The sequence below is a fragment of the Solenopsis invicta genome, chromosome 16 (genome assembly GCF_016802725.1).
Source record: "Solenopsis invicta isolate M01_SB chromosome 16, UNIL_Sinv_3.0, whole genome shotgun sequence".
Taxonomy (NCBI): domain Eukaryota; kingdom Metazoa; phylum Arthropoda; class Insecta; order Hymenoptera; family Formicidae; genus Solenopsis; species Solenopsis invicta.
In genome coordinates, this window is record NC_052679.1 from 6,819,510 (window position 1) to 6,843,484 (window position 23,975).

The 23,975-nt window shown below is 40.1% G+C and overlaps 3 protein-coding genes across 4 annotated transcripts; 2 read left to right on the forward strand and 1 right to left on the reverse strand.

The window, feature by feature from the left end:
- The first annotated feature begins 754 nt into the window (after positions 1–754).
- Positions 755–14,655, forward strand: LOC105204875 (G-protein coupled receptor Mth2). Of its 2 annotated transcripts, XM_011174126.3 has the most exons (6): positions 8,420–8,560; positions 8,643–9,841; positions 10,294–10,372; positions 12,162–12,346; positions 12,477–12,642; positions 13,169–14,655. In XM_011174126.3, the coding sequence occupies exons 2-6, from the start codon at positions 8,740–8,742 to the stop codon at positions 13,524–13,526; spliced, it is 1,890 nt and encodes a 629-aa protein (XP_011172428.2). In that variant the 5' UTR covers positions 8,420–8,560; positions 8,643–8,739; the 3' UTR covers positions 13,527–14,655. The 2 variants fall into 2 exon arrangements, with proteins under 2 accessions (XP_039314363.1, XP_011172428.2); XM_039458429.1 differs by lacking the exons at positions 8,420–8,560; positions 8,643–9,841 and adding an exon at positions 755–1,953.
- Positions 3,808–8,340, forward strand: LOC120359719 (G-protein coupled receptor Mth2-like). The gene is made up of 4 exons (XM_039458431.1): positions 3,808–4,318; positions 4,947–5,785; positions 6,548–7,190; positions 8,165–8,340. Exons 2-4 carry the CDS (start codon positions 5,642–5,644, stop codon positions 8,299–8,301), a joined length of 924 nt encoding a protein of 307 aa, XP_039314365.1. The 5' UTR covers positions 3,808–4,318; positions 4,947–5,641; the 3' UTR covers positions 8,302–8,340.
- LOC105204874 (pre-mRNA-processing-splicing factor 8) lies at positions 14,509–23,760 on the reverse strand. The gene is made up of 9 exons (XM_011174125.3): positions 23,584–23,760; positions 23,106–23,335; positions 22,681–22,849; positions 22,240–22,404; positions 21,950–22,165; positions 21,232–21,570; positions 20,850–20,955; positions 15,470–20,785; positions 14,509–15,326 (listed from the first exon to the last, which is right to left on the reverse strand). The coding sequence occupies exons 2-9, from the start codon at positions 23,314–23,316 to the stop codon at positions 14,733–14,735; spliced, it is 7,116 nt and encodes a 2,371-aa protein (XP_011172427.1). The 5' UTR covers positions 23,317–23,335; positions 23,584–23,760; the 3' UTR covers positions 14,509–14,732.
- Between the last annotated feature and the right edge of the window lie 215 nt (positions 23,761–23,975).

The following is a 23,975-nucleotide window of genomic DNA, read 5'->3' on the forward strand; positions in this document are numbered from 1 at the left end:
ACGATGCAGATGTTGAGAAATCTATATATCAATCAAAAAAAAAATGCACGTCACGTTCGCGATAATTTAGCAATCGGCCGATCGACGGCTGTCAGCTGCCATAACTTTTTTATTATTGATAGCAATCGGTTGTCTCGCGGAGGAAATTGAAAAAAATCGATAAAAACGCTCGGTCGATAAGTTACCGACGGTCGGTAACGCGCGCGGCTCATCAAGCTTGAGTATTTCGCGTATAGATGGCGCGACTATTGAATCGTAATGGCAGCGCACGCTGCACGTTCGAATTGCTTCCCAGAGAAAAGTACGCGATGTTCCTACTTTTGGGTAGTTTATCAAACTTTTTCGAGCGAGGTATAATAGGAATACAAGCATCGCGATACGGTTATTGGATATAACTATAACGTCTCTTTTTCCCACAGGAAAGAAACGAAATACGAGCGTGCGATTAACGAGACAGAGTGTTCGCGTTGTCGCATGTCGTTCGCGAGGCGCGGCGATCCTCTCGAGATTACGTCGATTAAAATAACGCAGCGTCGGGAGGGAGACGCGCGGAAATCCCAAAAGGAGGATTCAAAGTATCGAATTTTTTTATCGTTTCGACCTCGGCGGTCGGCACGGCTTCGCGAAATGATGATAAAACTATCCCGCCTCGACTAATCTCGTCCGTCTGATTCACATCTCGACAGCGTAAGTATATATACTTTAGCACGCTCGCCCGCTTTTCGTCAAAGAGAGATCTAGATTGAGGGCAAGACGCAATTGAAGTCGGAAGCAAAAAAACGCGATCAATCGCAAAATCGATCGCACGGGCGCCGCTCGCGCGCGCTTATCGAATGCGTGAGAGGAGATAAGAGGGCACCGCGCGCGATCCTTCGTTCGCGAGAAGTTGCACTCGCGAGGAGAGATCCGCATCGTCGCGTGGGCGTGCGAGACGAGAGCGCGAAGCGAAGCGTCGCGACGAGGCGCGTCGCGGCGCGCATCCTCCGAGACGCAGATGTGCCGGGCGCGAAGAGCGGAGCCACACCGCGCGGGTGGATCGTCACCGCGCGGGTCGTCGCCGATAGTTTACGCTTCTCGACGCCCTTGTCGCGATGTGCGTCCGCTCCGCGAGCATCAATTTGGCGGTCCTCGTCGCCGCGTACGGTCTGCTGGCGGCCGACGGTGCCGGCGATGCCGTCGACGAACCGACGTCGTTGAGCGACGATCCGCGTTGCTTGCCACACGCGACGTCGCGAGTCCTCAACGGCAGCCTCTCCCTCGACTACCCGGCCGAGCTCCACTCCGATGGCAACGTTACTTACAATTGCGTTTGCAGATCGGTCAACTGCATCAAGAAATGCTGCCACGACGACGAGGTCCTCCACGAGGACGCGAGGGACGAGGAGGATATACCGAGGTGTCAGAAGATGCTTTGGAACTATACAGAGCCGGCGACGAGAGCCAAGACGCCGGACCTGCGTCTGTCGCGGGACCAAATGATCGAAGAGATTCAACGCATTGAGAATCTGCAGGAACGCTTTCTCCTGGTGCGGGAGGACGACTTTTGTCCCGGTCAGGTTATCTCTTTCGATCCCGACCAGAGCACGGACGACGCGATTGTCCTTCAGACGAACGGCAGCATCATGGACGCCGACAAGAAGATCGTTCCGTTCTGGAACTATTGCATCGACTGGAAGGTGACCGTTGGCCGAATCGGCATCTTGATTTGTCCGATGCAAAGTGTGCCGAACGATAAAGACGAACCACTCGCCACTCATCATCACGTAGGCATCATGGTGTCCATTCCGTTCCTCATCGTTACCTTCTTGGTGTACGCGATCACCCCCGAGCTGAGAAACCTCTACGGCAAGACGCTCATGTGTTATGTTATCTGCTTGATCATCGCCTACGTCTTGCTGATCTTGGTCAACTATATTTACTTGTCTTCGATACCCGTGTTGTGCGTCAGTACAGGTAAGCCACTCGCTTATGTATCCTTATATAGTTGCAACAATCGGTTTCGAGTTGCAGATCTTTGTTCGGTCTTGGTAGAATTGAAAAATATCAATCAGTTTGAAGCGATACCATTGTGTAGGAAAACATTTCCTCCATTGTGTACAAAAAAAATCAATTAATAGCACGTAATATTGCAATATAACAACAATATCGCTGTAATATCACTGCAATATTGTTGCAATATTACGTGCTGCGCGGGAAGTCTACCAACGGAATATACTTTTAAATTTTCAAATCAAATCTACATTTCATTATTTTGTATGGAAAATGATAATCTTGGGAACGTTATCCCGAGAGAGTACTATATATATAAATGAGAATAATAGAGTATAGGAGGACGTTGTGCGTTAATTAAATAATTACCATAATGTAAATCATTACATTATTATCACCCTGCATGCGATTCTCCAGTACTTCTTGGAACTAACGTGTAAATTTATAGTTCCTTTCAAAATTGCTGAATTGTTTCAAGCGAGAGAATAACGTTTATTCGATATTAATATTCTTATTTATTTGCATGATGAGACATCTGTTCATAAACGGCACACTTTTTTTTTTAAACGTTTATATATTTATATTTAGATTTTAATTTATAATCGTTTAAAATAATTTATCATTAATAAAATTATGATTAACTCGAGAACATTAATCACGAACTTGTATTCGTAGTCGTAAAGTACTTGTACGCTTGGTGACTAATTGAATTGATTTATTCCTAATGTGTTAATCGATAAAATAGCCACAGACAAAAAATAAAAAATAATTATTAGATAAAAAAAATAATTACTTTAAGCAAATAAAAATTATTGAACTCGACAGAAGGGACTCCGATTTTTTTCTTTCTAACAAACTTAATTTGCAACAACGAAGAAAACTGTGTGTTAAATATTTTTTACGTAGATTTTTGAAAGTAATGATCATAAATTCATAATATGGATCTGTAGGGATTAGTTATTTTACTTTAATTACTTTAATTCCTAACATATTAATCGATGAAACAACCACAGATAAAAAATAAAAAATAATTATTAGATAAAAAAAATATAATTAGTTTAGGTAATTAAAATAAAAATTATTGAACTGGATAGGAGAAACTTCGATTTTTTTTTTTCTAACAAACTTGATTTGTAACAACGAAGAGAACTGTGTTAAATATTTTTTATGTAGATTTTTGATAATAATGATCATAAATTCATAATATGGATCCGTAGGGATTAGTTACTTTACTTTAATTACTTTAATTGCATAATTAAACGTGTATGTGTGTTATCACGCGTAAAATTTCATTCTATTCCACCTATTAATATGGAGCACAAATAGGTACATCGCATGAATCAGCGTGCGTGTTTTTTTTTTTGCTGCACCCGCGATTCCGATATCTGATTAGTAATGATGCAAGAATTTTATAGTCCACACTTCCTGATACAATTTAATACCCACAGTATTCATTCCACGTTATTTCAAGGAAAATGCGATCGAAGAGGTCCTTTCAACGAGAAAAGTCGGGATCGGATCTGAACTAAGAAAACTTATCGGCGCCTCTCCAGCCATCACCATTTTCGATTTTCCGTAAAACAAATGTTAATGATTCCCCCAATGAATACGATGAGAGATACGGACGACGAGTACAAACCGGTTTTTGCGTAGTATTTTGTAGTATATCTCCGCATTGGTCAAGCGTCAATATTTATAGGGTGGGATAAAAGTATACGCAAATAGCGATAAAATACAATATATAATTATATCACGTCTGGATTTTTCAGTAACTCATTTTTCTTTTGTAGCCTAAGGAGATAGCGCGATCGAGAGAGGATCAGCTGTGGAAACCGGCGAAACGTTTCCTGCGCCCGTACTATATCGATTAATGGCTTTTAAATCTCTCGGCCGTATACAAAGTAACACCTGGTTGTACTTGAAATTTTTTGCTTCCTCGCTCGTGATCTAACCGTCCGTAGATTCTCTAACGTTTATTCTCAGTTTTCGTAGTCCTCTCGAAATGGCTCTCCATTGGAGCAATAAATATGTAAACAGGCAAGCGTCTAAATTTACGTTGCCGCTGTGGATTGGTCAGCTAGACTAGATTATAGAAGCTTGTTAATGGACCTCTTTTTTTCGAACCGCCCTGTATACGCGGGTTCGCAGCAGGTAGGCCGCTTCTCTAACGCAGTCGGCTCGTTGTCTGGTAGTCTGTGGTAGTCTTGTCTCGTTGCTCGCGCGAGTATACGCGTTCCTCACGCACGCCTCTTTCATCCGTCGTTCAGGAAAATTCGAACAGTGCTAGCTTTATCGAATCCAGTGAGATAGCTGAAAGGCAACCGTAATCGTTAGTGATAACAGTGCTATATTTGGATTGATTTTTCGTGTTTCGACGATTCGCCCCAGAAAGAAAGGAAAATTCATACGACAGCTTTGCCTCCTCTTGTGTTCATTCTCTCCGATAAACAATTATATCGTATACGTCAGTAACTGATTTGACGTACATCTTGTTTCTGACGTACTTCCACATACGTACTTTTCCCCGAGTAGTCGGATGATTCGAATCGTTGAACACCAGATTACCAGAATAATATTTGTAATAAATGTAATGTAACAGAACATTTTTTCAACGTTTTGTACTGTGATGTATTTCAATACACACGCCCCTTTCTCAAACAGTCAGATAATTATTCGAATCGTCGATCATCAAATTATCAAAATAATATTTGCAATAAAAAATATATAATGGAATATTTTTGTGCAACATTATGCATCAGATAAAAATATTTTTTACTTAAATAGTTAGATAAATAGGTGCTTATTAAACAACTTATTACAAAACGGTACCGGATAGAGTATCCATGCTCTCGATAGTGTACATATTTGCAACGAAGTTGTTAAGTATCTAACTATACAAATATATTTTTCTGTACATATATGCTTTGAGATTAACATTTATATCTTTGTGTATGCAGATGGTGTACATTTGTTTATGGGGACTCTGATCACAATTTGCATTTAGCAAATTTGCCTGTATCTGTACATTTTAGTCATCAACTAACATTTCATCAATCCTTTTAGTTTAAAATTAAAGTAGCGGTGACTAAAAAAAAATCAAATCTTATTGCAGGATATGTGATTATAAATTATATGCTAGCAATGCGAACGATATATATTTGAAACTGAAAACGTTGTATTTGTAACATATTTATACATACGTAATAATTTATTATTCACATATCTGTAATTCTGCGAACGGTATGCTTTTCGTAAATAACTGTATCTTATGTGACGAAGGATGCCGTTGTATCCACATGGTATATCTCTCACGCTACACACTGATTAAAGTTCGCACCCTTTTTTATCACTTTCACTTGATTGGCTCAGCAGAGCACTACAACACAACGAGACGGTAGGAAGATTAACGAATAATAAGACGTATGTTTTATTATTTTATGGGGGCATAAGAGAGGTTCGTCATTTCTTCAGTCATCGTATTTTTTTTCTCTCTTTCGTCTCTTTTTCTCTCTTTCTCTCTTCTACCATTTCTGTGGCACATTCGTGAGTAAGTTTCCGCACGACGATAACGCTGAGAGGTGGTGACGATAACGTCGAGAGGTGGTGACGATAATTACTCCGAGTTGAAGCAGCCTCATTAAATTAGTACATAATGAAACGGCGTTTGAGAACAGCCCTGTCCGCCGCGTTTCTCGCGCATTTAATCGCGGCTGTCGCTCTCGAGAGCGAGCGAGCGGAGGAAGAGCCAGAGAAATCATGGAAGGAAACCTTTACCGTTCCTCATGTTTACCCAGAGGTAGAGATAAATCCTAAGTTTTGACACTTGGACTTACGTTGTACTTGCACTCGTGTTGCACTTGGAATTTCAACGATTAATTCGCGTCGCTTTACTAATGCGTATGATCACAATATGCTTATTTTAATGACACTTAAATGCCTATAACGTTGACGACTGATAGTGAATTCTTAAGTAATAGCGTTCGTGAACAAAACGATAACATCAGAGACGATTACTAACTTGTTTGTTGTGTTTGCGTGCTATAATTAATCAAGACCTTCAGAAGTTGCATCTCCAAAATTAAGTTTGATTAAAATGTAAATGGAAATTACAATCTAGATACGATGAAAATTACGTACAATGATTATAGATTTATATAAAACAAAAGTTAAGTAAATAATTAATCTATTATCAATTGTAGTAACTTGTGTGATCTGTGATGGACTAGACTCATAATCACTTAAGCCGTAATTTTCTCAATTAACTGTAATTGGATGTAATACGCAGAAAGGAACCAGCATCAAAATGCTGAGTAATATTTCAAATACAGTCATCAGAAAAATTTCACGGTACCGTGAATCTAAAATAATTTCCCGACAAAAGGATATGATAAAGAAAAAGGGAGTGTCGATAGTTGATCTCATTACGTAATTCACTATGTACACGATATATTCTATAACAGAGATCTAAAAACCCAGTTGGCATTTGGTTCCTCTCCGCTCGTGTCTAATCATCAGTTAATATTATTTGTCTCCGTTCCCTCTGGCTCTCTACTCCTAGAAAACGACCGACATCGATGGTGACGGGTCCGGGAAGCCCCGCGTGTCGCTATGCTGTCGCGTTGGCACTTTCCTCAGGAAAGACGACTGCGTAGAGGACACCATGAACGGGACGGAAGCGGTGCAGCTGCCGATGATCTACGAAACGGATCTTACACCGACGAACGTCACCGCAAGCGACAAACATTTTGTTGTTTTAACATGGAATCCGTGTCCCGGCATGAAACGGTATTCTTTGAATCCGTACATGTACGAGGACGAAAAATGGTATCTGCTGTCCAACGGCTCCGTAATGCGACCCTGCGCTGAAGAGCCGGAAGAACGTATCCTCCATTACTATGAATACTGTCTGGCGCGGGTGAGAAGTTCCGAGCATTCGGAATATCTGGCGTTCTTCTGCGAGGAAGTGTATCCACTTGAGAATGACAAGAGTGGCGAAGTTGTATATTCCTTTGGGATGCTTGCATCCGTCCCGTTCTTGGTCGTCACGTATGTTGTCTACTGGTTGCTGCCCGACTTGAGGAATCTGCATGGGCTGACGTTGCGTGGATACGTCGGCTGCTTGGCGGTGGCATACAGCTTGCTGGGAGTGTTGCAGTTGACGCCGCAGGAACAAATATCGAACTGCATCTGCATCACAATCGGTATATCCATAGAATGATGCGACTTCTATTAACTCGTATTACCGTGTAAAGAAGACTAATGTTAACTTGCCCAAGGAACACGCGAGAGTCAAGAGAAGGTCAAAATGATTTTATTTTTTATTCTTAACGTCCATAAACTGACGAATTTTTTTAACCAAAAATCATTTTGATTTCCCGTGGACTTTGACGTGTTCCTTAGGTGAGATTGTCGCGCAACGAAATTAATCTCTGATCGCACTAAATATCACTTTTTATCTCGCATTGTAACTTTGATGTATTCCTTGGATGTGATTATCGTGCGTCGACATTAATAATCTCTGATCGTATGAAACGTTACTTTTATCTCGCATAGTGATAATTCCTTTCCGTCTATATATACATAGTTCATATTGTGTACAACATATCTAGAGACCGGATAGAGCGCGGTTTTAGAAATCTTGTGAATGAGAGATTTGCTTGACGCGAGTGCATAATAACTTTCTAACGTTCTCATGTCTCCATTTTTCCTGCATATATCAGTATCAATATTTGAAAATTTGATTATTGTAATTTCACTTAATTTATTGCAAGTTGTAAAATTGACGTATTACTCAACGGATGAAAAAGTCAGCGTTTTAATGCAGTAATGTATAAGAAATGAATGTTTAGATCATGTATAGTGTAACTAATTTGTACAATTCAAATTATTCTCTTTATCTCTATGCTTCTATGCTTTGCCTTGTACTTAATACAGCTGCCTGCTTCCTTCTATCAATTAACATATAAGATATATATATGTATTTAATATAGAGAGCTTTTTAGATACTCAAAATTCGAAATTTATATGATGTGGACAATTTACGTTAAGCTCATTGGCCCTCGCCAACTAATTATTTTAGAGTTTATTCTTAGAACTTTAGAGATCCCTTTTTAAACCTTCTACTACTGCACATTGAAAGGTCGAGTGTAAAATAAAAGGTTTGTGCTTTTTCCAGGATTGAACTTTTTTTTTTACATTGAAAGAAAGAGAAGAGATAAACCGTGGAAGAAGTTCAGTCCTGTGGCGTGGAAAAAGCACAAACCTCAAGTTTTTTCAGTCATCAATCGTAACGATTCACTTTGGCTGCTATGAAGCGGACCGGAAGCTCGTACGTCTTAGACCCAAGAAAGTGTTGGAAAAAGTCTTAGAAAATAAATAAATTCAAACGAGCATTCACGTCGTGTGCCGTACGTTCTCCAAATCACACGCTTCAGAAAGCAAAGATATAAGATTCGCGTCTAAAGGAACTTTCCCGTTGTCCCTTCATCACCCTTGGTCGTAAGAGGACCTGCTTTAACGAGGTGCCTCTCCTTTTTCTTCCTGACATGCACTTATGTCTGCTGCGAAACAGGTTCGTCCTTCGGATAAAAATATCGCCGTTGCGGCTAAATTGTCGCAGACTAACGATATCACGCGTATCTTCGTTTCCGCAGTTCGCGATATCGTTGCGGTTGTTGGGCATCTGACTACGAAGCTGCTTGTAAAGAAAAATCAACGATTCAGTAAATTCAGCGTGTCAACGGCTAGACGATGCGTAGATACAGGCTCGTACTTTGGTGTTGGACGCTTCTACTCGTCGCCTCCTCCTCCGAATCTCGAGGGAATTCCACGACGCCCAGCGACGACGAGCGGAATAATTCTACGGGGCGATATGATATTCAGACTAGTATCGTCGCGATGAATCATAGCGACGATGAAGAATTAGTACGATATAACGTACATGAGAATTCTACAAAGAATAACGTGCAGCTCCGTGCCAACTCCACTAGTGACGACCACGAGGATAGCGATTCGATGTATGAATTTCACGTGCATTCCACGAAGGATCGTGAGGGCGGCAATCAAATGTCGACGAAGCTCTATGGGAATTTTACAAAGGCCGACAACGGGACGAACTCCACGAACGAAGGCCACGGAAACTCGATGCAAGCTGAGGACATAAGTAATTTAATTAATTTATCCTACGAGCTCCGAAAATTGCATGAAGATGACATTAAAGGAAATGTTGTTCCTTACGAGATGTGCGAGAACAGTACCTGCATTCTGCTCTGCTGCCCTCTTGGCAGACGCCTACTCAAGGTAGGAAATGAGGAGCAATGCAGCGTTGCGAAGGCTAAAAATTATCCCTTTCCAAATATGTACAATTACATAGGCGGGATGAATAATTCGTGGGAGAAGGTACCACTTGGTAAAAGGCTGGACCAGATCTTTCAGCTGAGCGTTCATGATCCATGTAGATTCCAACGCTACAAGCTTGATCCTGACAAGAATTCAAACGACGAATATACGATCCTCGACAATGGCACTTTGTATCTACCGTATACCGGCGACGTCATCGAATTGTACTGCCTCGCCGTTGTGGAAGACAAGTACGAGATAACCGCTTGCTTCGATGACGAAGCAGAGGAGATCTTCATCGAACAAAGCAAGGGTTTACCCGTGGGTCTAATAGTGTCCTTGCCATTTTTGCTGGCGACATTCGTGATATATTCCATACTGCCGGAACTTCGGAATATGCACGGCTACACGCTGCGCGGATACGTCGGCTCGTTGTTCATCGCATACACATTTCTCGGGATACTTCAGCTAATGCCGCCAAACACACTATCGGAATCCATCTGCATTATATGGGGTATAGCATATAATACAGTGAACGCATCGTTACGTTTATCAGACTTATCATCGTGTACACTCGCGTATCAGTTACTCTCTCCCCCTTCGACATAATTTGAATGTAAAAAGAATTTATTAAAATTTTAGGAAAAACGATCAAATGAATAGCAGGTAAAATTTAAATCAATTGGAAAATCATTTACATAAGTAATTATCTTTTTCTTCCCTTTTTTTTCATCAAGATTTTGCAAATGTCATGATTTTGACATGGCATTTAAATCGAAAATGAAAGATTCAATTTAATATAGCATATAGTATTATCAAGGTCATATGTATTGTCAAGGTTTACCGTTTTCAACATTATTTCCCGATGTAGTAGATAGAAGCAAATCTTTTTTTACGGGCATACGTAAGCCTCTCGCTATTAGCATTTTAATGCATGATTAATAGCTGTTTATTTGACTGTTTCAGCCTTCATCATGCACTTCTCGTTTCTGGCAAGCTTCTTCTGGCTAAATGTGATGTGCTTCGATATTTGGTGGACATTTGGGTAAGTTATGAAAATATTCTATATTTTATCTGCAATTAAATTAATCTATCAAAAGCTTCTTTGATGAAATATTACTATTCTCGAATGAAATATTACACAATTGTTTTTGATAAATATTTAGATATTTAGATTTGGATCTCGAAGATGATCATTCGGAAAGGCCATCCCACTTTTATATATAATCGGCCATTTATAAATTTATTAAGTAATATTTTACATAATTGTATTTATGTGATCGAAAACATTAATTACGGTTTAAAAAGATAAAACGCTTTCAGATCGAGTTCTAGGTCAAAATGAGCTAATTGATTCGCCAAATATTTTCACAAGCTCCACTCGATCCGGCGCTTGTGGTAAAGAAATTTGATAATTGACAAACACTAAGGGAAATTGATAGCGACAGGACGCGAATTAATATCCGGTACGTGACCGACGCGCGTATGTAGTGCAAACACAGCCGAGTTAATTTTGATCTCCTTCACAGTCGGACGTCGGTCCAAGAAGCTATTCGGACAGGCGGTAATATTCGGTGAACGGAAAACGTTAGCAGAATTTATATCTTCGAACGTCGATATTCGCGCTGCGTGAATATATATATCGATTTATCAATAAAGTAAATTTATCATTAGCGACTCGAATATACAATTTTGTTTATATTAACGGAATATTTCGACACATTTTTTTTTTCTAAATAAAATTAAGAGAGGATTGCGATTTATAAATATATAAACCGTTCGTATTGTGGCGATCAATTAAACGGTCGTTTAACGTTATCGCAACACAAATTACATGTTTTTGGTTACGCCTGCGACACGCGATACACTTTCCTTTATTTCGCTCTTTTTCTTGTGCGCGTTCGCGCAGAATGCTATAAAGTAATTTATTATCTCTCGCGTGTCAATGAAATTTTATGACGTGATATTGTCGTGTCACTATTTACCATTCTCGCGCGGAGATGAACCGACCTGCCATCGCCAAGCCCGTTTCACCCTACTACAAGGGTGTGACGACTGCTGTGTACGCACATTGCCCGTTCTCTTGTAATCAATTACAAGAGCGTTGAGCGCGCGTGCAGCGGATCGTACTTGGAACAGGATTAATTTCCTTCTTTATTGCGTGCACGCATCATACATGACATTATCGTCGTTCTCTTTGCGTGCCCTCGCATGAATCATCCTTCGAATCAACAGGATTTTAGATGTATATAATTTTAATAATCAGTTTTTGCAGTTTTATTTGTTTTATGTTATTGTCCGTGTCCATCGATTCCTCCACGCATTCCGTTTCTTATTTCAACCAAGCACATTACATTGATCGCTACAACTGAAAAGAAAAGATCATTAGCTTATGAAAGAATAGTTATTATATGTAACAATTTTTATAATTCAATAAGATTTTCCATTAACATGTACAAAACATGTAGCGTTTAAACTTAATTGTTGTTCAAAGAGTCATCCATTGAATTAAAAAATTGATGGTGCTGAAAGATATTTTTGAAAATTTTAATCTAATACTTCGTTTAGCCTTCAAACATTTGATTGCTTACATTAAATAAATGCAGAATATTAGACTCGAAATAATGTAGTAATTTTCCATTAGCAATTACATCCCATGGTATACATTACTTACGGTAGAGTGTATTGAAGAAAATTTAACAGTGGCGTCGGTCATATTTCCAAGAAGCGCAACCAAACCAAGAGCGATAATTATTTTAATGTGCACATGGTGACCTGTTTTTACTTGTTGATGTTGGCTCGATATAACAATATGTAAATCGCATTTTGCGTAGGGGATTCCGCTCGTTACAAGGAAGCGTGAAGCAGCGAGAGAGAAAAAAATTCGTCATGTATTCTATTTACGCGTGGGGAAGTGCTGCTCTCCTCAGCATCTTGTGTGCCGTCATGGATTTCGTTCCCAGCGTGCCAAGGGAGTTGATCCGACCGGAATTTGGTGCCACGAGATGTTGGTTCAAGAGTAAGCGAATATTTACTGACGGTCAATGATAGCGACGTTTCATTAAAGCCATATGATCAAATCTGAGAATCCTCGAGCTCAAGCACAAAATGCGACGCATAATGCGAGAACTTTTACTTTTCTGTTTTAGCGGACGAGGCGAGAGCGTTATATTTTTACGGGCCCATGAGTGTCACTGTTATCTGCAACATTTGCTTGTTTATCTCTACAGCACTAAAAATTGTGCGCCACAGGAAGGACACGGCGCATCATTTGAGAAGTTCAGAAAGCAGACGCCACGATGACAATAAGCAAAGGTTTGCGTACCAGCATTCTTACATTTTGATGCATGTTGATAATCATATTAATATGACATACGCCGATATCCGTTTCCGAACGGTTTTGCATAATGTCGATCGATCCTCGTTCCCAACAAAATGATTATTTTTAGACGGCAACTTTCCCATGCGGCGGTTTGCTTTCATAATTACGAAATCTTTTAGAGCAACAAACACCTCGCCACCGTTTTCGATCGCGCGCGCACACACGAGATGCCTCGAGAGCGTCTGCGATTCTCGAAAGAATGATAAACGATCGTGCGAATAAAATCAAAGTGGTTGCCCCTATTTTATAAAGAGATGGAAATCACATTTCTTGAGAAAAACTGGACAGCTTTCTTCGTATCTTTTAACTTGAACCTTGTTGACCTTCGATTTTTCGAAAATATCTATCCTTAGCTAATATTAACTGCTTCGAATGTTTTCATATTCCATAGCGAAAGTTATTTTAGCAATTTTTAATTGAATAGAAGAGATGTACAGAAATAAACGCATTTGCATTTAGGTTCAATCTGTACCTGAAGTTATTCATCGTGATGGGAATAAACTGGTCCATGGAAATAATATCATGGCTGTTTGAGAAGGTACCGGCGTACGTGTGGTATATCAGCGATCTGACAAACACCTTGCAAGGTCTCATCATCTTCATTATATTCGTATGGAAGGAGAAGATCAAGCGGTTGCTATTAAAGCGATTCGGTTGTCAGGATCGCGATCTGTTTTCCAGAAACTCAACACGCAGCGGTGTTCACAGCTCAGCCTCGCGTACCTGCACTACCACAATGTCCCTGCAAGAAAAGGTCAATCCCTACACGCAAACGAACTGCCGCGCAAAGAGTTCATCCGATGAGGCTGATACTTAATATCGCAACGCGAGAAAAAGATTCCATTATGTGAATCGGAAGTTGATGATTAACGAGCGGTTAGGTAATACCGTAATTTAATTCTCAACTCGAGAATCAATTTTGCATTGCTTGCGTTGATCTCTTTGTGTGAAAACACTGAAACTAGTGGTTTTCACTTTTCTCTCTCTCTCTCTCTCTATTTTTTTTATTTTTAAAATGTACTTACAAGTTTTTTAAATCTTTTTTTTAGCAACCCAAAGAGCATTAAAGAAAGTTAAATTAGTCTATATCTGTCGTCCTAATATAAGCATGTTGTACATTATGTACATTATGTAAGTCATAATTTTGTATAAATTTTATTTTAATTATGTAAGGATACGTATTATTATACGTAATAACATTTTGGTAAAAAGGCTACCGACAGTTTTGATAATTTTAATTTTAACTCTAACACATTGTTCGCATATAACTGTCTTACATTCTTTTTTTTTCTTTTATTTATTTTCATTATATCGACACACTTGATCTATTTTTCTACCGCACGCACAAGGATTTAATGTTGAACGATTCAAGAAAAAAATATGCATAATAAATATATGAATTTTTAAACATGTGTTTATATAAAAAGATAAATAAATTTTTAAGACGATATTGTATCGTGCGATGCAAATATCGACTCATGTCAAATTAACCGTATATTTTATCATATGTGATAATATTATAATATGTACCTTGAAAATTCTTGCTGAGATAGACTTTCTATTTAACTTAAAATTCCATTGATTTATGAAATGTATTTGCCGATAACGTTTTTTGGAATTGCATTTCATTTATCGTATTATATATAGAATGTAGCTCTTCACCGCTTCTATACACAGAATATTTCTGTACAAGTGCCATCACGAATATTCGTTTAATATTTAATAGTTGTATTTGAATTTGTTATACGCACCTATAAAATCAAAGAAATTAAGTGGACAAAATTAAAACACAAGTAAAATAATAGCACAGTGTTCACTCGAAGTCTGTAATCGTTAAGTAATTAAGGCTTAATCTGTATGCATTATTATTACATGTATGTTTGTAATCGTCTACGTATACGATAATTAGACGAGAAAATAAAAAATAAAGACCATTGCGAGACGTACTTTCACGTGCTACTTGTGCACATTCTGACACACCTTTCAATCACTGTTAGCCAAAATCCAACATAAAGAGTTTATTTTACGCAAACATATCTTCGCGATCAGCTCCAACGCCGTCACCGTCTTCCAAACTTGAGAAGTTGAGGAAATGAGCCGGCCTATGCACTTCGTGGTAGAACTCCTTTGGATTCGCCAGTTGTAACTCGTACTTCATGTTTGGGTCATGCCTCACGCCCATAAAGTTGTAGTTCCACGAGCCTTGACTGGGCACCATAAAGAAGCCGAGGAAACGATCGGACAGAAGCATTTGTACTTTCTCGTAATGACTGGGTAGATAACCCTTCGGATTATTGCCTTTATCTGTGTTCTGCTTGCCCCACTCGAACCCACTAGGAGTCAACTTGTACGCTGTGAGAGAGCAGGAACCAGGGGTAAAACTGCAAGTGATAACGATAGTCTTTTCGCCGTCCCAGATGGAATTCTCCGCCATAATTCGGGCGTGAGTAGATATATCCTGCGGCGAGAGCTGTGGCAGCTCGTTCGGCTGCGTGTGTATCCATCCTAATGGCTCCATCTCTTTCAAATATTGATGATTAGGTAGCGTATTTGGCAAATGAACGGTCTGGTGAGTTCCCCACTGAGGTGCCATTACAATGCATCTGATTTCCTTCACCTATATCACATATAAAACATTAAATATAATATTAAAATACACCTGAAATTGATTTAAATTTGAATATATAAAATAAAAAGTACTAAAAAAATATACATATATGTTTCAAGTAGAAAGATGACGAAATAGTAGTAATAAATTACCTGAGGATTATCAGGTGGACTGATGCCGTATAAATAGCCAGCTATTTGTGCTCGCAGATCGGAAATGGTGACGAATTTTTTCAATACGTTCTTAGGTAAGATATAAGTGTAGCCGGTCTCCTTAATATCATCGGACGAAACGTAGATGTGATTCGTTCTGAGATGAAGATTGGTTGCAGAGATGGCACGCACTCGCCATTCAGTTTTCGAGCTGAAAGTCTGTGTCTCGTAATTGGATGTAGTCGCAGTAATGATCTCGTCACCATGCTTGTTCACTGTTCGCGTGGTGGTAGCGGTCAACTGGCTTTGCTCTTTAGTTTGCTTTTCAATCTCGGCGATTTGTTGTCGCTGCGCAGACGGAGCGCTTATTTCCATGCCCAAAATGATATCGCGAATCTCGGATTGCGTGAGCGATGCGACATTAACGTTGTTCTTCTTGCCGTAGTCCGCTAAAATCAGATCCTTCAGCTGCACTTCCACTTTAATCCATTCATCGTCCGACAGCGAGGGCCAGATGTGATGTGGTTCGGTGATGGTAGTCTTGTCAGGTTTGAGAACGACTTTGGTTCTCTCGGTGTTGACGTGTAGAGCGCGCAAAATCAGAATCAGTCGCGAGAACGCGGTATAAGATGAGATGGTCTTCAACCAGTCGTCGTAAAGATTAAACAATACCATCTGCGGCTCGGTCGCTTTTAAAATCAAATCGCCAAATTTCTCCACTTTGAGACACGCCTGGAATGGTAATTGTAACTCCGAGCCCTTTATGACTATGTTGGGAAAGTCCAGCAAGTGCACTTCCAGTGGATCTAACATTCCCTTTCTGGTAACGATAATCTGCTTCGGTTGCTCCTCCACTGGTAGAGAGCGAATAAGCGCAGCAACTTCTTCAGCAGTTTTCCACTTGGCTAGCTGACCCAGACGCTTTTGGCCCGCCCATACAGAGGTGTGAATAATCTTCAGAAAGAGTTGTCCGGTGCGCGGATTAAAGATGAAGATCGCGCCGTTTATCGGCTTCGTCGTTAAATTGCCTTCAAAAGTTTTGTGGATAGTCACACGATACACATTTGTGTCGTCGACGAACCATATGATTTGGTTGGAGAAGAGCTCGCCATAGTTTTGTGATGAGAGGTAAGGCTCGGTCGGTTCCGACGAATACAACTGTAACGCTTTGCGAATGCGTTCACGTAAGACATACAAAGCTGGATTCGCTTTCATGATCTTCGCCATGGCTTGCTGTATGAGCGGTTTGCAGCCTGGGAACCAATTACCATAGGCGCTATGCAAGTTGTATGCCAGATCAATGGCAATAAGGAGACCAGTGGGTGATGGGTAAATAGACATGTTGTCCGTAGTATAATCAAGGAATTTCGCACGAGCATACCGCTCGATGTCGTGGGAATCATAGTCGCCCCATCTCAGTTGAACATCGATCCAATACTTTTGCGTGGTCGTATTATCCATGACATCTTTGGAATCAGCGAGAAGAGATGGCCGAGACACATTCCATTTATAGGCGGAGAATAGTAGAATGTCAGCGCACGAGGAGTTCATCTTGTAAGACTTTCGAGGATGAATCGTCTCCTTCTGCACGGTTTCGATTTCCAGTGCGTCCAACTCTTGATCGAACACCTGGCAAAGATCCATCACAATGGACTCGTGTACCTTTTGCCACAAGTGAGCGCGGAATATCTGGATCAACGAGATTTTTAGGGTCGGTATTTTTCCGTGCATGAATATGCCCGTTAAATCAAGTTGCACCTGGAAACCGACGTAAACGTTGGCGCGATTAATAGTAGGCGACCACCATAGAGTGAATCGACGATTGGGAATCTGGTTGAGACCGGAACGTTGAGCGTTCGTCAGTTTCTTGTATTTCATGGACTCTTCGAAACCAGACGCCTTCTCCCAGAAGAGACCTTCCCACGTCGGGAAATAGGTGCCCTTGAAGAGAGTATGCTCCAGAATGCCCTCGACACCGCCGAGCGCTTGAATCATATCAGTTCGGTAGTTATTCAGATTCCATAATTTGCCGTCGTGACGCTGATGAGTCCACCAAAACGGATTCTGTTTCAACACTTGATACTGTTTAAACTCTGTTCGAATGCGCCAACCCTTGTCATAGGCCAGCGTGTGCCGATCCTTCTGAAATAGTGTATTTATTCTAGGAATACCGCGGTCCCAGCTGTCCTCAAGGTCCTCCAGAGTGAGCCTGCGATTTTGGGCATTGGCCTCCTGTCGCTTCAGAGCGTACTCTGCCCAGACGCGTTGAGAATCGATAAATTCTGATTCCCACGGCTGTATGTAACGGTACAAGTTTGGAATCAGTTGATCTTCGTCGTGACTCATACCCGAACGGAAGTGAGTGATGCCCACATCGGTTTGTTTCGACCATCTCAAGTCGGACTGCGGTATTAACACGTGACCCATTGACAGCATTCCCAGACCGCCCAATTCCTTGGGTGTATAAAAGACGACAGGTGGGAACCGCGACGGCATTTTGGAATTCAGTCCGATTTTAATTCGTGTCTGAATCTTATTCTCGCACTTGACTAATAGATCCAATAACTCCTGGGTGTTTACCACCGCCTCTCTGAAATATGTCATTAAACCGATCAATGCGGTGTTCCACTTGTTCACAATTTTCGTGAAAGTAGTCGAGCCTGAGGCCATTAAGATTTGTCTGACACGATTATGGAATCGTTGCAAACTTTCATCGTCGACACGCAAGAAGCATTGCGCTGTTCTCTCCTTTGTGATTTCGTTCTGGAGATTCCAGACGCCATCCCGATGTGTAAACTCTTCGTGAGTTGTTCTGCACTTGGGTAGAATTCTGCATTCAAAACCACTCATATTGAACAATAGATTAGGATTGTCCTTGCTATAGACGCTGACAAAACTATTCTCCCATTGAATAGTGGTGGTGGAACGTGGTAGTCGATTCTTAATGTCCCAGAAAACAGCACGACCCAGGTTCACGTCATGCTTCATCAGTCTCATACGAGCGTCTCGCGGCCAACACTTCTTATTATTGTAGCCGACGATGTTCTCATTGTTCGGATCAGGATGCTCAGTGAGATAACGCTGGATAAGATCTCTCGCTTCGTCGGCAGAGAAGCGCAGGAACAAATGTATTCTATCGACGTAGCGACAATACAAACGAATAGGATGCGCCGTTTCAGAGGCGACATCCTGGAATGTTAAAAAGTCATTCGGCATTTGCGGCGGGCCGGCCATCTCGCTGGCTCGTTGGAGACCTAGCACAAGCAAATCTAATACCAGTCCATAGTATTGGGCGATAAAGGACGCAAATTGCAATCCCCTGATAATGCCGTAACTGTTGGTATGATTCATATCTTTGTAATTGATGACTACGTTATTCTTTGCAGTCATGTAATCGGCGATATTATGATCGACTATTAGACGCAACAATCTGTTGAGTAGCGTGAGATCGATCTTCTCGTACAGTTTCTCGAATTTTGATTCGAGTAACACATTGCACTCGCCTTCGCTGACATCCCACACATCCTGGAGATTGTTAATACCCTGGCACCACTTGTAGACGAGAAGCGGTGGCGGTTCTGTGTCAGCCGGTTTCACCCATGGTGGGAACAATCGCCTCTTGTCTGCCTCGTACCACAGATATTGATCGAGATAAGCATCCGTGATCTTTTCGAGCGGCTCAACATCGTACACAGGAATCAAATGACTATAGAGATCCATGAATTCGATGCCAACTTCCTTAAAGGCTCTCTGTGTGAGCAAATGTCTCTTAATTCTGGATAATGCTTCGTGTGGATTGTCGTACGCTTGCTCTATCAAACCTAGTTCTTCTCGTTGACTTTGATTTAACCTAGATTTAACGCTATAGGCTTCTTTCAAACGTTCCAAAGCCAATATTAAAAGTTTTGTGTCATGTTTGTAGGATAAGGGTGGGAAAGGTATCGGCGCGAATCTTCGAGACTCTAGCCAATGCACCGAAGTAGTGAATATAGCTACAGCTTCTTCCGGCGATATGTACGGACCGTCTTTCAAATAATTGTGCTGTCGTTCTTGCTCAGCTTTCAAGTAGAGGCGCGTCAAACGACCAAGATTCTTCTTGCACACGGTTTTATCCACTGTGGCGCCGCGTCGAATTCTCTCTCGATTGTAATGAGCTGTGTTAGTCCACCAGTCAGCTTTCATCTTGACATAACGCAATATCATGTTCTCAATTGGAATTGGTAAACCTGGCACCTTCCATGGGATATTCGCCTTCCAACAACGCCAGGCCTCACTCAGATGCTGCAGAATAGTCCGTGCCTTGTTCTGCTTTATTCCTTCAGGCATCATGTCCACTATATCATGCATAACGGATGCTCGTAATTCGAGATCGAAGTGCGATTCAACTCGTTGCTTCGTCACCGTCTTTGCCACGCCTTTCGAGTGGCGACCTTCAAATTGTCTTGACAATAGATTACCCAACCATCTCTCCAACAGCGGAGTGATACCTCTCATGAAGAACAACCAGACACGCCAGCCAGGTGCCCAGAATCCACATCCAGGTCCTTTACCGACCGGTCCGGTATTGAAACGGTAATAGATTAAATGTTTCAAATCTTTACACATCCTAATTTGCCGCATTAATTTGTACTTGTATCGATACATGCCGGTCAACTGACCGACGTGCGCAAAGATGTATTGCAATCCATCAGCAAGTTGAAAGGCGTCCACGTTGTTCAGTCGATACTGAACGTGAGAATCGATTATAAGCTTCGTCAAACGAAGAATCTCACGGCACAGATGGAAAGCGTTACCAAAGCGTGATTTCTTTCTCTCTTTTGTCGTAAGCGTTTTGACAGGTTTCAAATTAAAATTGTAATCTAAATGAAGATAATTGAGATTTTTCCGATGAATCAACAGATTCAACATGTTGTATCCTTGACGACACACCTGCAGACCGGCTTCTACCCAGTCTATCGTCGTAGTCTGGAAGAACTTGGTAGACTTAAATGAACGGAATAAATAGCGTTTCTTCTGTGGTTTCGGTGGTCTGTGCTTCAAAGCGTTCAGCACAAAGTATTTCAGCAATTTCTGATAACTGACTCGCACTTTTACAGGTTGTCCAGGTGGGCAATGCTCTCTGTACCACGACTTGACTAATGGGATATCGATAGCTCTTCTCGTTCTTCCGGACCGTGTGTTAAACGGCCTTGGCGCCCATAGGAGTGCTATCCCATTAGCTGTGTTATCAGTATAAAGAGGTATTTCTTGAAGGAACGGTTGTACGTCGCCAGGTAAAACAAAGTCTTCATCATCTTCAATTTGTGGTTCCATCGTCTGTAATCAAATGTACAAATTATAGAAAAGAAAAAAAGTTTTATTTTTACAGTAAAAAACTCACCTTTAATGAATTTCTATGAGAAATTGGATTAATTAATGGATCGAAGTAGAATGCAGGTAAATCTGGATCTTCAGTTTTTATGTACACAACATTTGGTGCATGATACCTGTAAATCACATAATCAAGGTGTACAATTAAAATATGCAAAATTATATAAGATTAATATTTGAAAGTTTTATAAATTTTTGTAAGTGATATCAGCGGTTTCTTTTTAATTTTCACAAAAGAGACGAATAACAATCACTAGATCACTTTCTTTACCACACTGCTAGTAAGATCTTTATATATACTAACAAGAAGATCTTAAAACTAGTGTGGGGAAATATGTAAATAAGAATTTACATCATAATAAAAATATTTAACGAAAGATACTGTGACTCACCATGAAAGATGTACAAAATGAGGCATATTATTGTATAAATAAGGAAATGCAATCCTATATTCTGTTCTGATAGGCTGCCGAATGATAATCTTATTTATGTCGTTAAATTCGTTCCAATCTTCATCCGCCGCGTTTGAATCTTTTACTAACGGTTCGAATTTCGGTCCTCCAGGAATAGCCATATTTAGGGCTTTTGCGGTGAAGAATGATTTTGGATCAAAAAGATAGAAGAAATTTTGATCTACCAAGTCGGTTAACAATTGATTAGCCAAACGATACAGAGTGGCCATTTGCGGTAGCGTCAGATTCCACCTTCGGTATGTAGATCCATTAACGTGTCTGAAATGTTTCATTCAATTTAAATTCTATATTGCATATGTAGTAAAAAATTATATTTTTTTAAATGTTTTTTCAGATTAGCATTTTTTCCAACTGGATATAGCTTGTACATCATCAATGATATACAGCAATCCAAGTTGTCAACTCACATGTCCAGTTGATTTCAGGACCCCTACGCGTTTCATCATTAAAGAGCAAAGAGTGGGAGTCTTTTAACTACATTGCAATTGACCACCAGCCAGTGAATGACTGTGGTTAATTACAACGTGGTCAAACGGGATGCTCCCAAGAACAAATAGACTAACATAATGTATTAAGCAAATATAATAAAATAATGACTTTTACTTCTATTTATCTGTATGTGTCAACCGCGACTTACTTTGTCCCAACTAAAGGTTTATGTTCATAAAACCATGATGCCACAGACTCATCTTCTTCTGAATCAAGTTCAATTTGTATAGCTTCTAATGGTTCAACATCTAGAACGTTATCTGCATAATCGAGAGGAGGCTCTTCATCATCAAAAGGTGGGAATCGCATTCTCTTGAAATGCCTACGATCTCTTTTTTCTCGTCTCATCATAATCCACATAGTACTGAACAGAAATTGAAATTTTTTTTATAAAATTATTTTATATACTATTAAATAAGAACATCATTTGCACCTTACCCCCATTGAGCTATGTATACAGGTTCTATGACCCAAGGAATCTCATTGACAAATGTAATAGCCCCAGTAATATGATACAAGACTTTAACATCTCTTATTTGTTCCCAGGGCATGGGCATATTTTCCAATAGTTTCATAACAGCATGTGGCATGTACTTTAATGCACTGTAATAAAATTATATAAAATTATATAACAATAATTTATTATTCAGACTCTTATTGAAGTAATCAATTAAACAATAATTTATTAGAGGCTCAATTAAATGTTTGCCATTTGAAAATTGTAATCTATCATTAATTTATAATTGCAAATAATATGTACAATTGTTAACAATGAGAACCAGCTAAGCTTTGAGCTCCTAATAAATTATTGTTTAATTGAGAAATTATATAATTATATTTACAAAAAGTCAGATTACACTGCTTTCTATATCAGCTTACCCTAAGTAAACACGCTTATCATGTCTGTATTTTCTACTGCTCATATCACCATGATCTCTGATGATCTTTCTTATATGCTCAGCTGGCATATCTTCCTTCTGAGCATCTACAAAGCCAAATTTTCTCTTCTCCGCAAATCGCTTCGATTGCAACTGCTGCCATTTTTGCGCTAGAATAAAAAAAAAATTATCACTGTAACAAATATAATATTAAAATAATCAGTTAGCCCCTTGTCCTACAATTTAAAGTTTCGACTGCACATGCCACAATAAACAGCAAAGTCGGTTACGCGTCAAGCCTGACACGTGTTGTTTACATTTGGCTCTATCAAGTACCGTGGCCCTTACCTTTAGTTCTTACGTTTAGTCTATTTTTTACAAGTCTCACACAATACTATAAGCAAAGGAGTTAGTAACAAGCATTACCTTTTTCCTGAAGTTTATCCTCGGACAAGACCTCTGGCTGTTTAGGTATTTGAGGCAACGGCGGTCCAGCTATAGCCTGCATATGAGCATGATGAGCTGCTTGCGCATGAGCCGCAGCCTGAGCATGCACCTGGGCCGCTATCTGAGCTTGTTGCTGGGCCATCATCGTGGCCCATGGATTTGGGCTCAGCAAATATGGTGGAATAGACATGATTGCTATTGTTTCCAAGCTGAAAGATAACAAAACAAGATAAAATTCTCAATTGACTTTTCCTGATATTAATTGATTTTTTCTGTCGGTTGACACAGTACAGTATCTCGAATTAAACTGTCTGCTCTGAGAACGGTTATATGTAAAACGGATCAATTATTTCAAGCAAAATTTCTACCGCCAATCTTGGAACATGTCTAACCGCATGGAACTATATACATACACACAGTGCTAGCTGATCACTAATAACTAAAAGATCATACGTACAGCTTTTTACGATGTTAATTCATCAATTCCTACGTAATATCATATCACACAAATTCAATTAATCAACGACGTTAATTGAAATCATCACAAGATTGATCATTTTGTAATAGTCGGCTTTTCTAGACTTCGCACTCACGACTTTACAAGAAATGGCAGAGAATTGGAGAAATGGCTTCGATTTCTAACGTCTGTGTTTAAAACATTAATGAGAGAGGGAAAACTGACGACCGAAACGGCGATACACCTGCTATTCCCCAGGGATAGAAGAGCCAATCAGAAGAGTTTCTTTGTGAGAAACGCTTAACGATGACGTATGATATACGACGGTCCAATAGGAGAACGTATTTTCTAGGGACTTCAGCTACTCCCAGCGATCGATACTTCAACTTTTT

Coding starts and splice junctions, on each gene's coding strand:
- LOC105204875 (XM_011174126.3), top strand. CDS start 8,740: ATGCGTAGATACAGGCTCGTACTTTGGTGTTGGACGCTTCTACTCGTC. Junction 10,373..12,161: donor GATATTTGGTGGACATTTGG/GTAAGTTATGAA, acceptor CATTTTGCGTAG/GGGATTCCGCTCGTTACAAG. Junction 12,347..12,476: donor CACGAGATGTTGGTTCAAGA/GTAAGCGAATAT, acceptor TTTCTGTTTTAG/CGGACGAGGCGAGAGCGTTA.
- LOC105204874 (XM_011174125.3), bottom strand. CDS start 23,316: ATGTCTATTCCACCATATTTGCTGAGCCCAAATCCATGGGCCACGATG. Junction 22,405..22,680: donor GATAAGCGTGTTTACTTAGG/GTAAGCTGATAT, acceptor ATTTTATTACAG/TGCATTAAAGTACATGCCAC. Junction 22,166..22,239: donor GTATACATAGCTCAATGGGG/GTAAGGTGCAAA, acceptor ATTTCTGTTCAG/TACTATGTGGATTATGATGA.
- LOC120359719 (XM_039458431.1), top strand. CDS start 5,642: ATGAAACGGCGTTTGAGAACAGCCCTGTCCGCCGCGTTTCTCGCGCAT. Junction 5,786..6,547: donor TTCCTCATGTTTACCCAGAG/GTAGAGATAAAT, acceptor CTCTACTCCTAG/AAAACGACCGACATCGATGG. Junction 7,191..8,164: donor CTGCATCTGCATCACAATCG/GTATATCCATAG, acceptor TGCTTTTTCCAG/GATTGAACTTTTTTTTTTAC.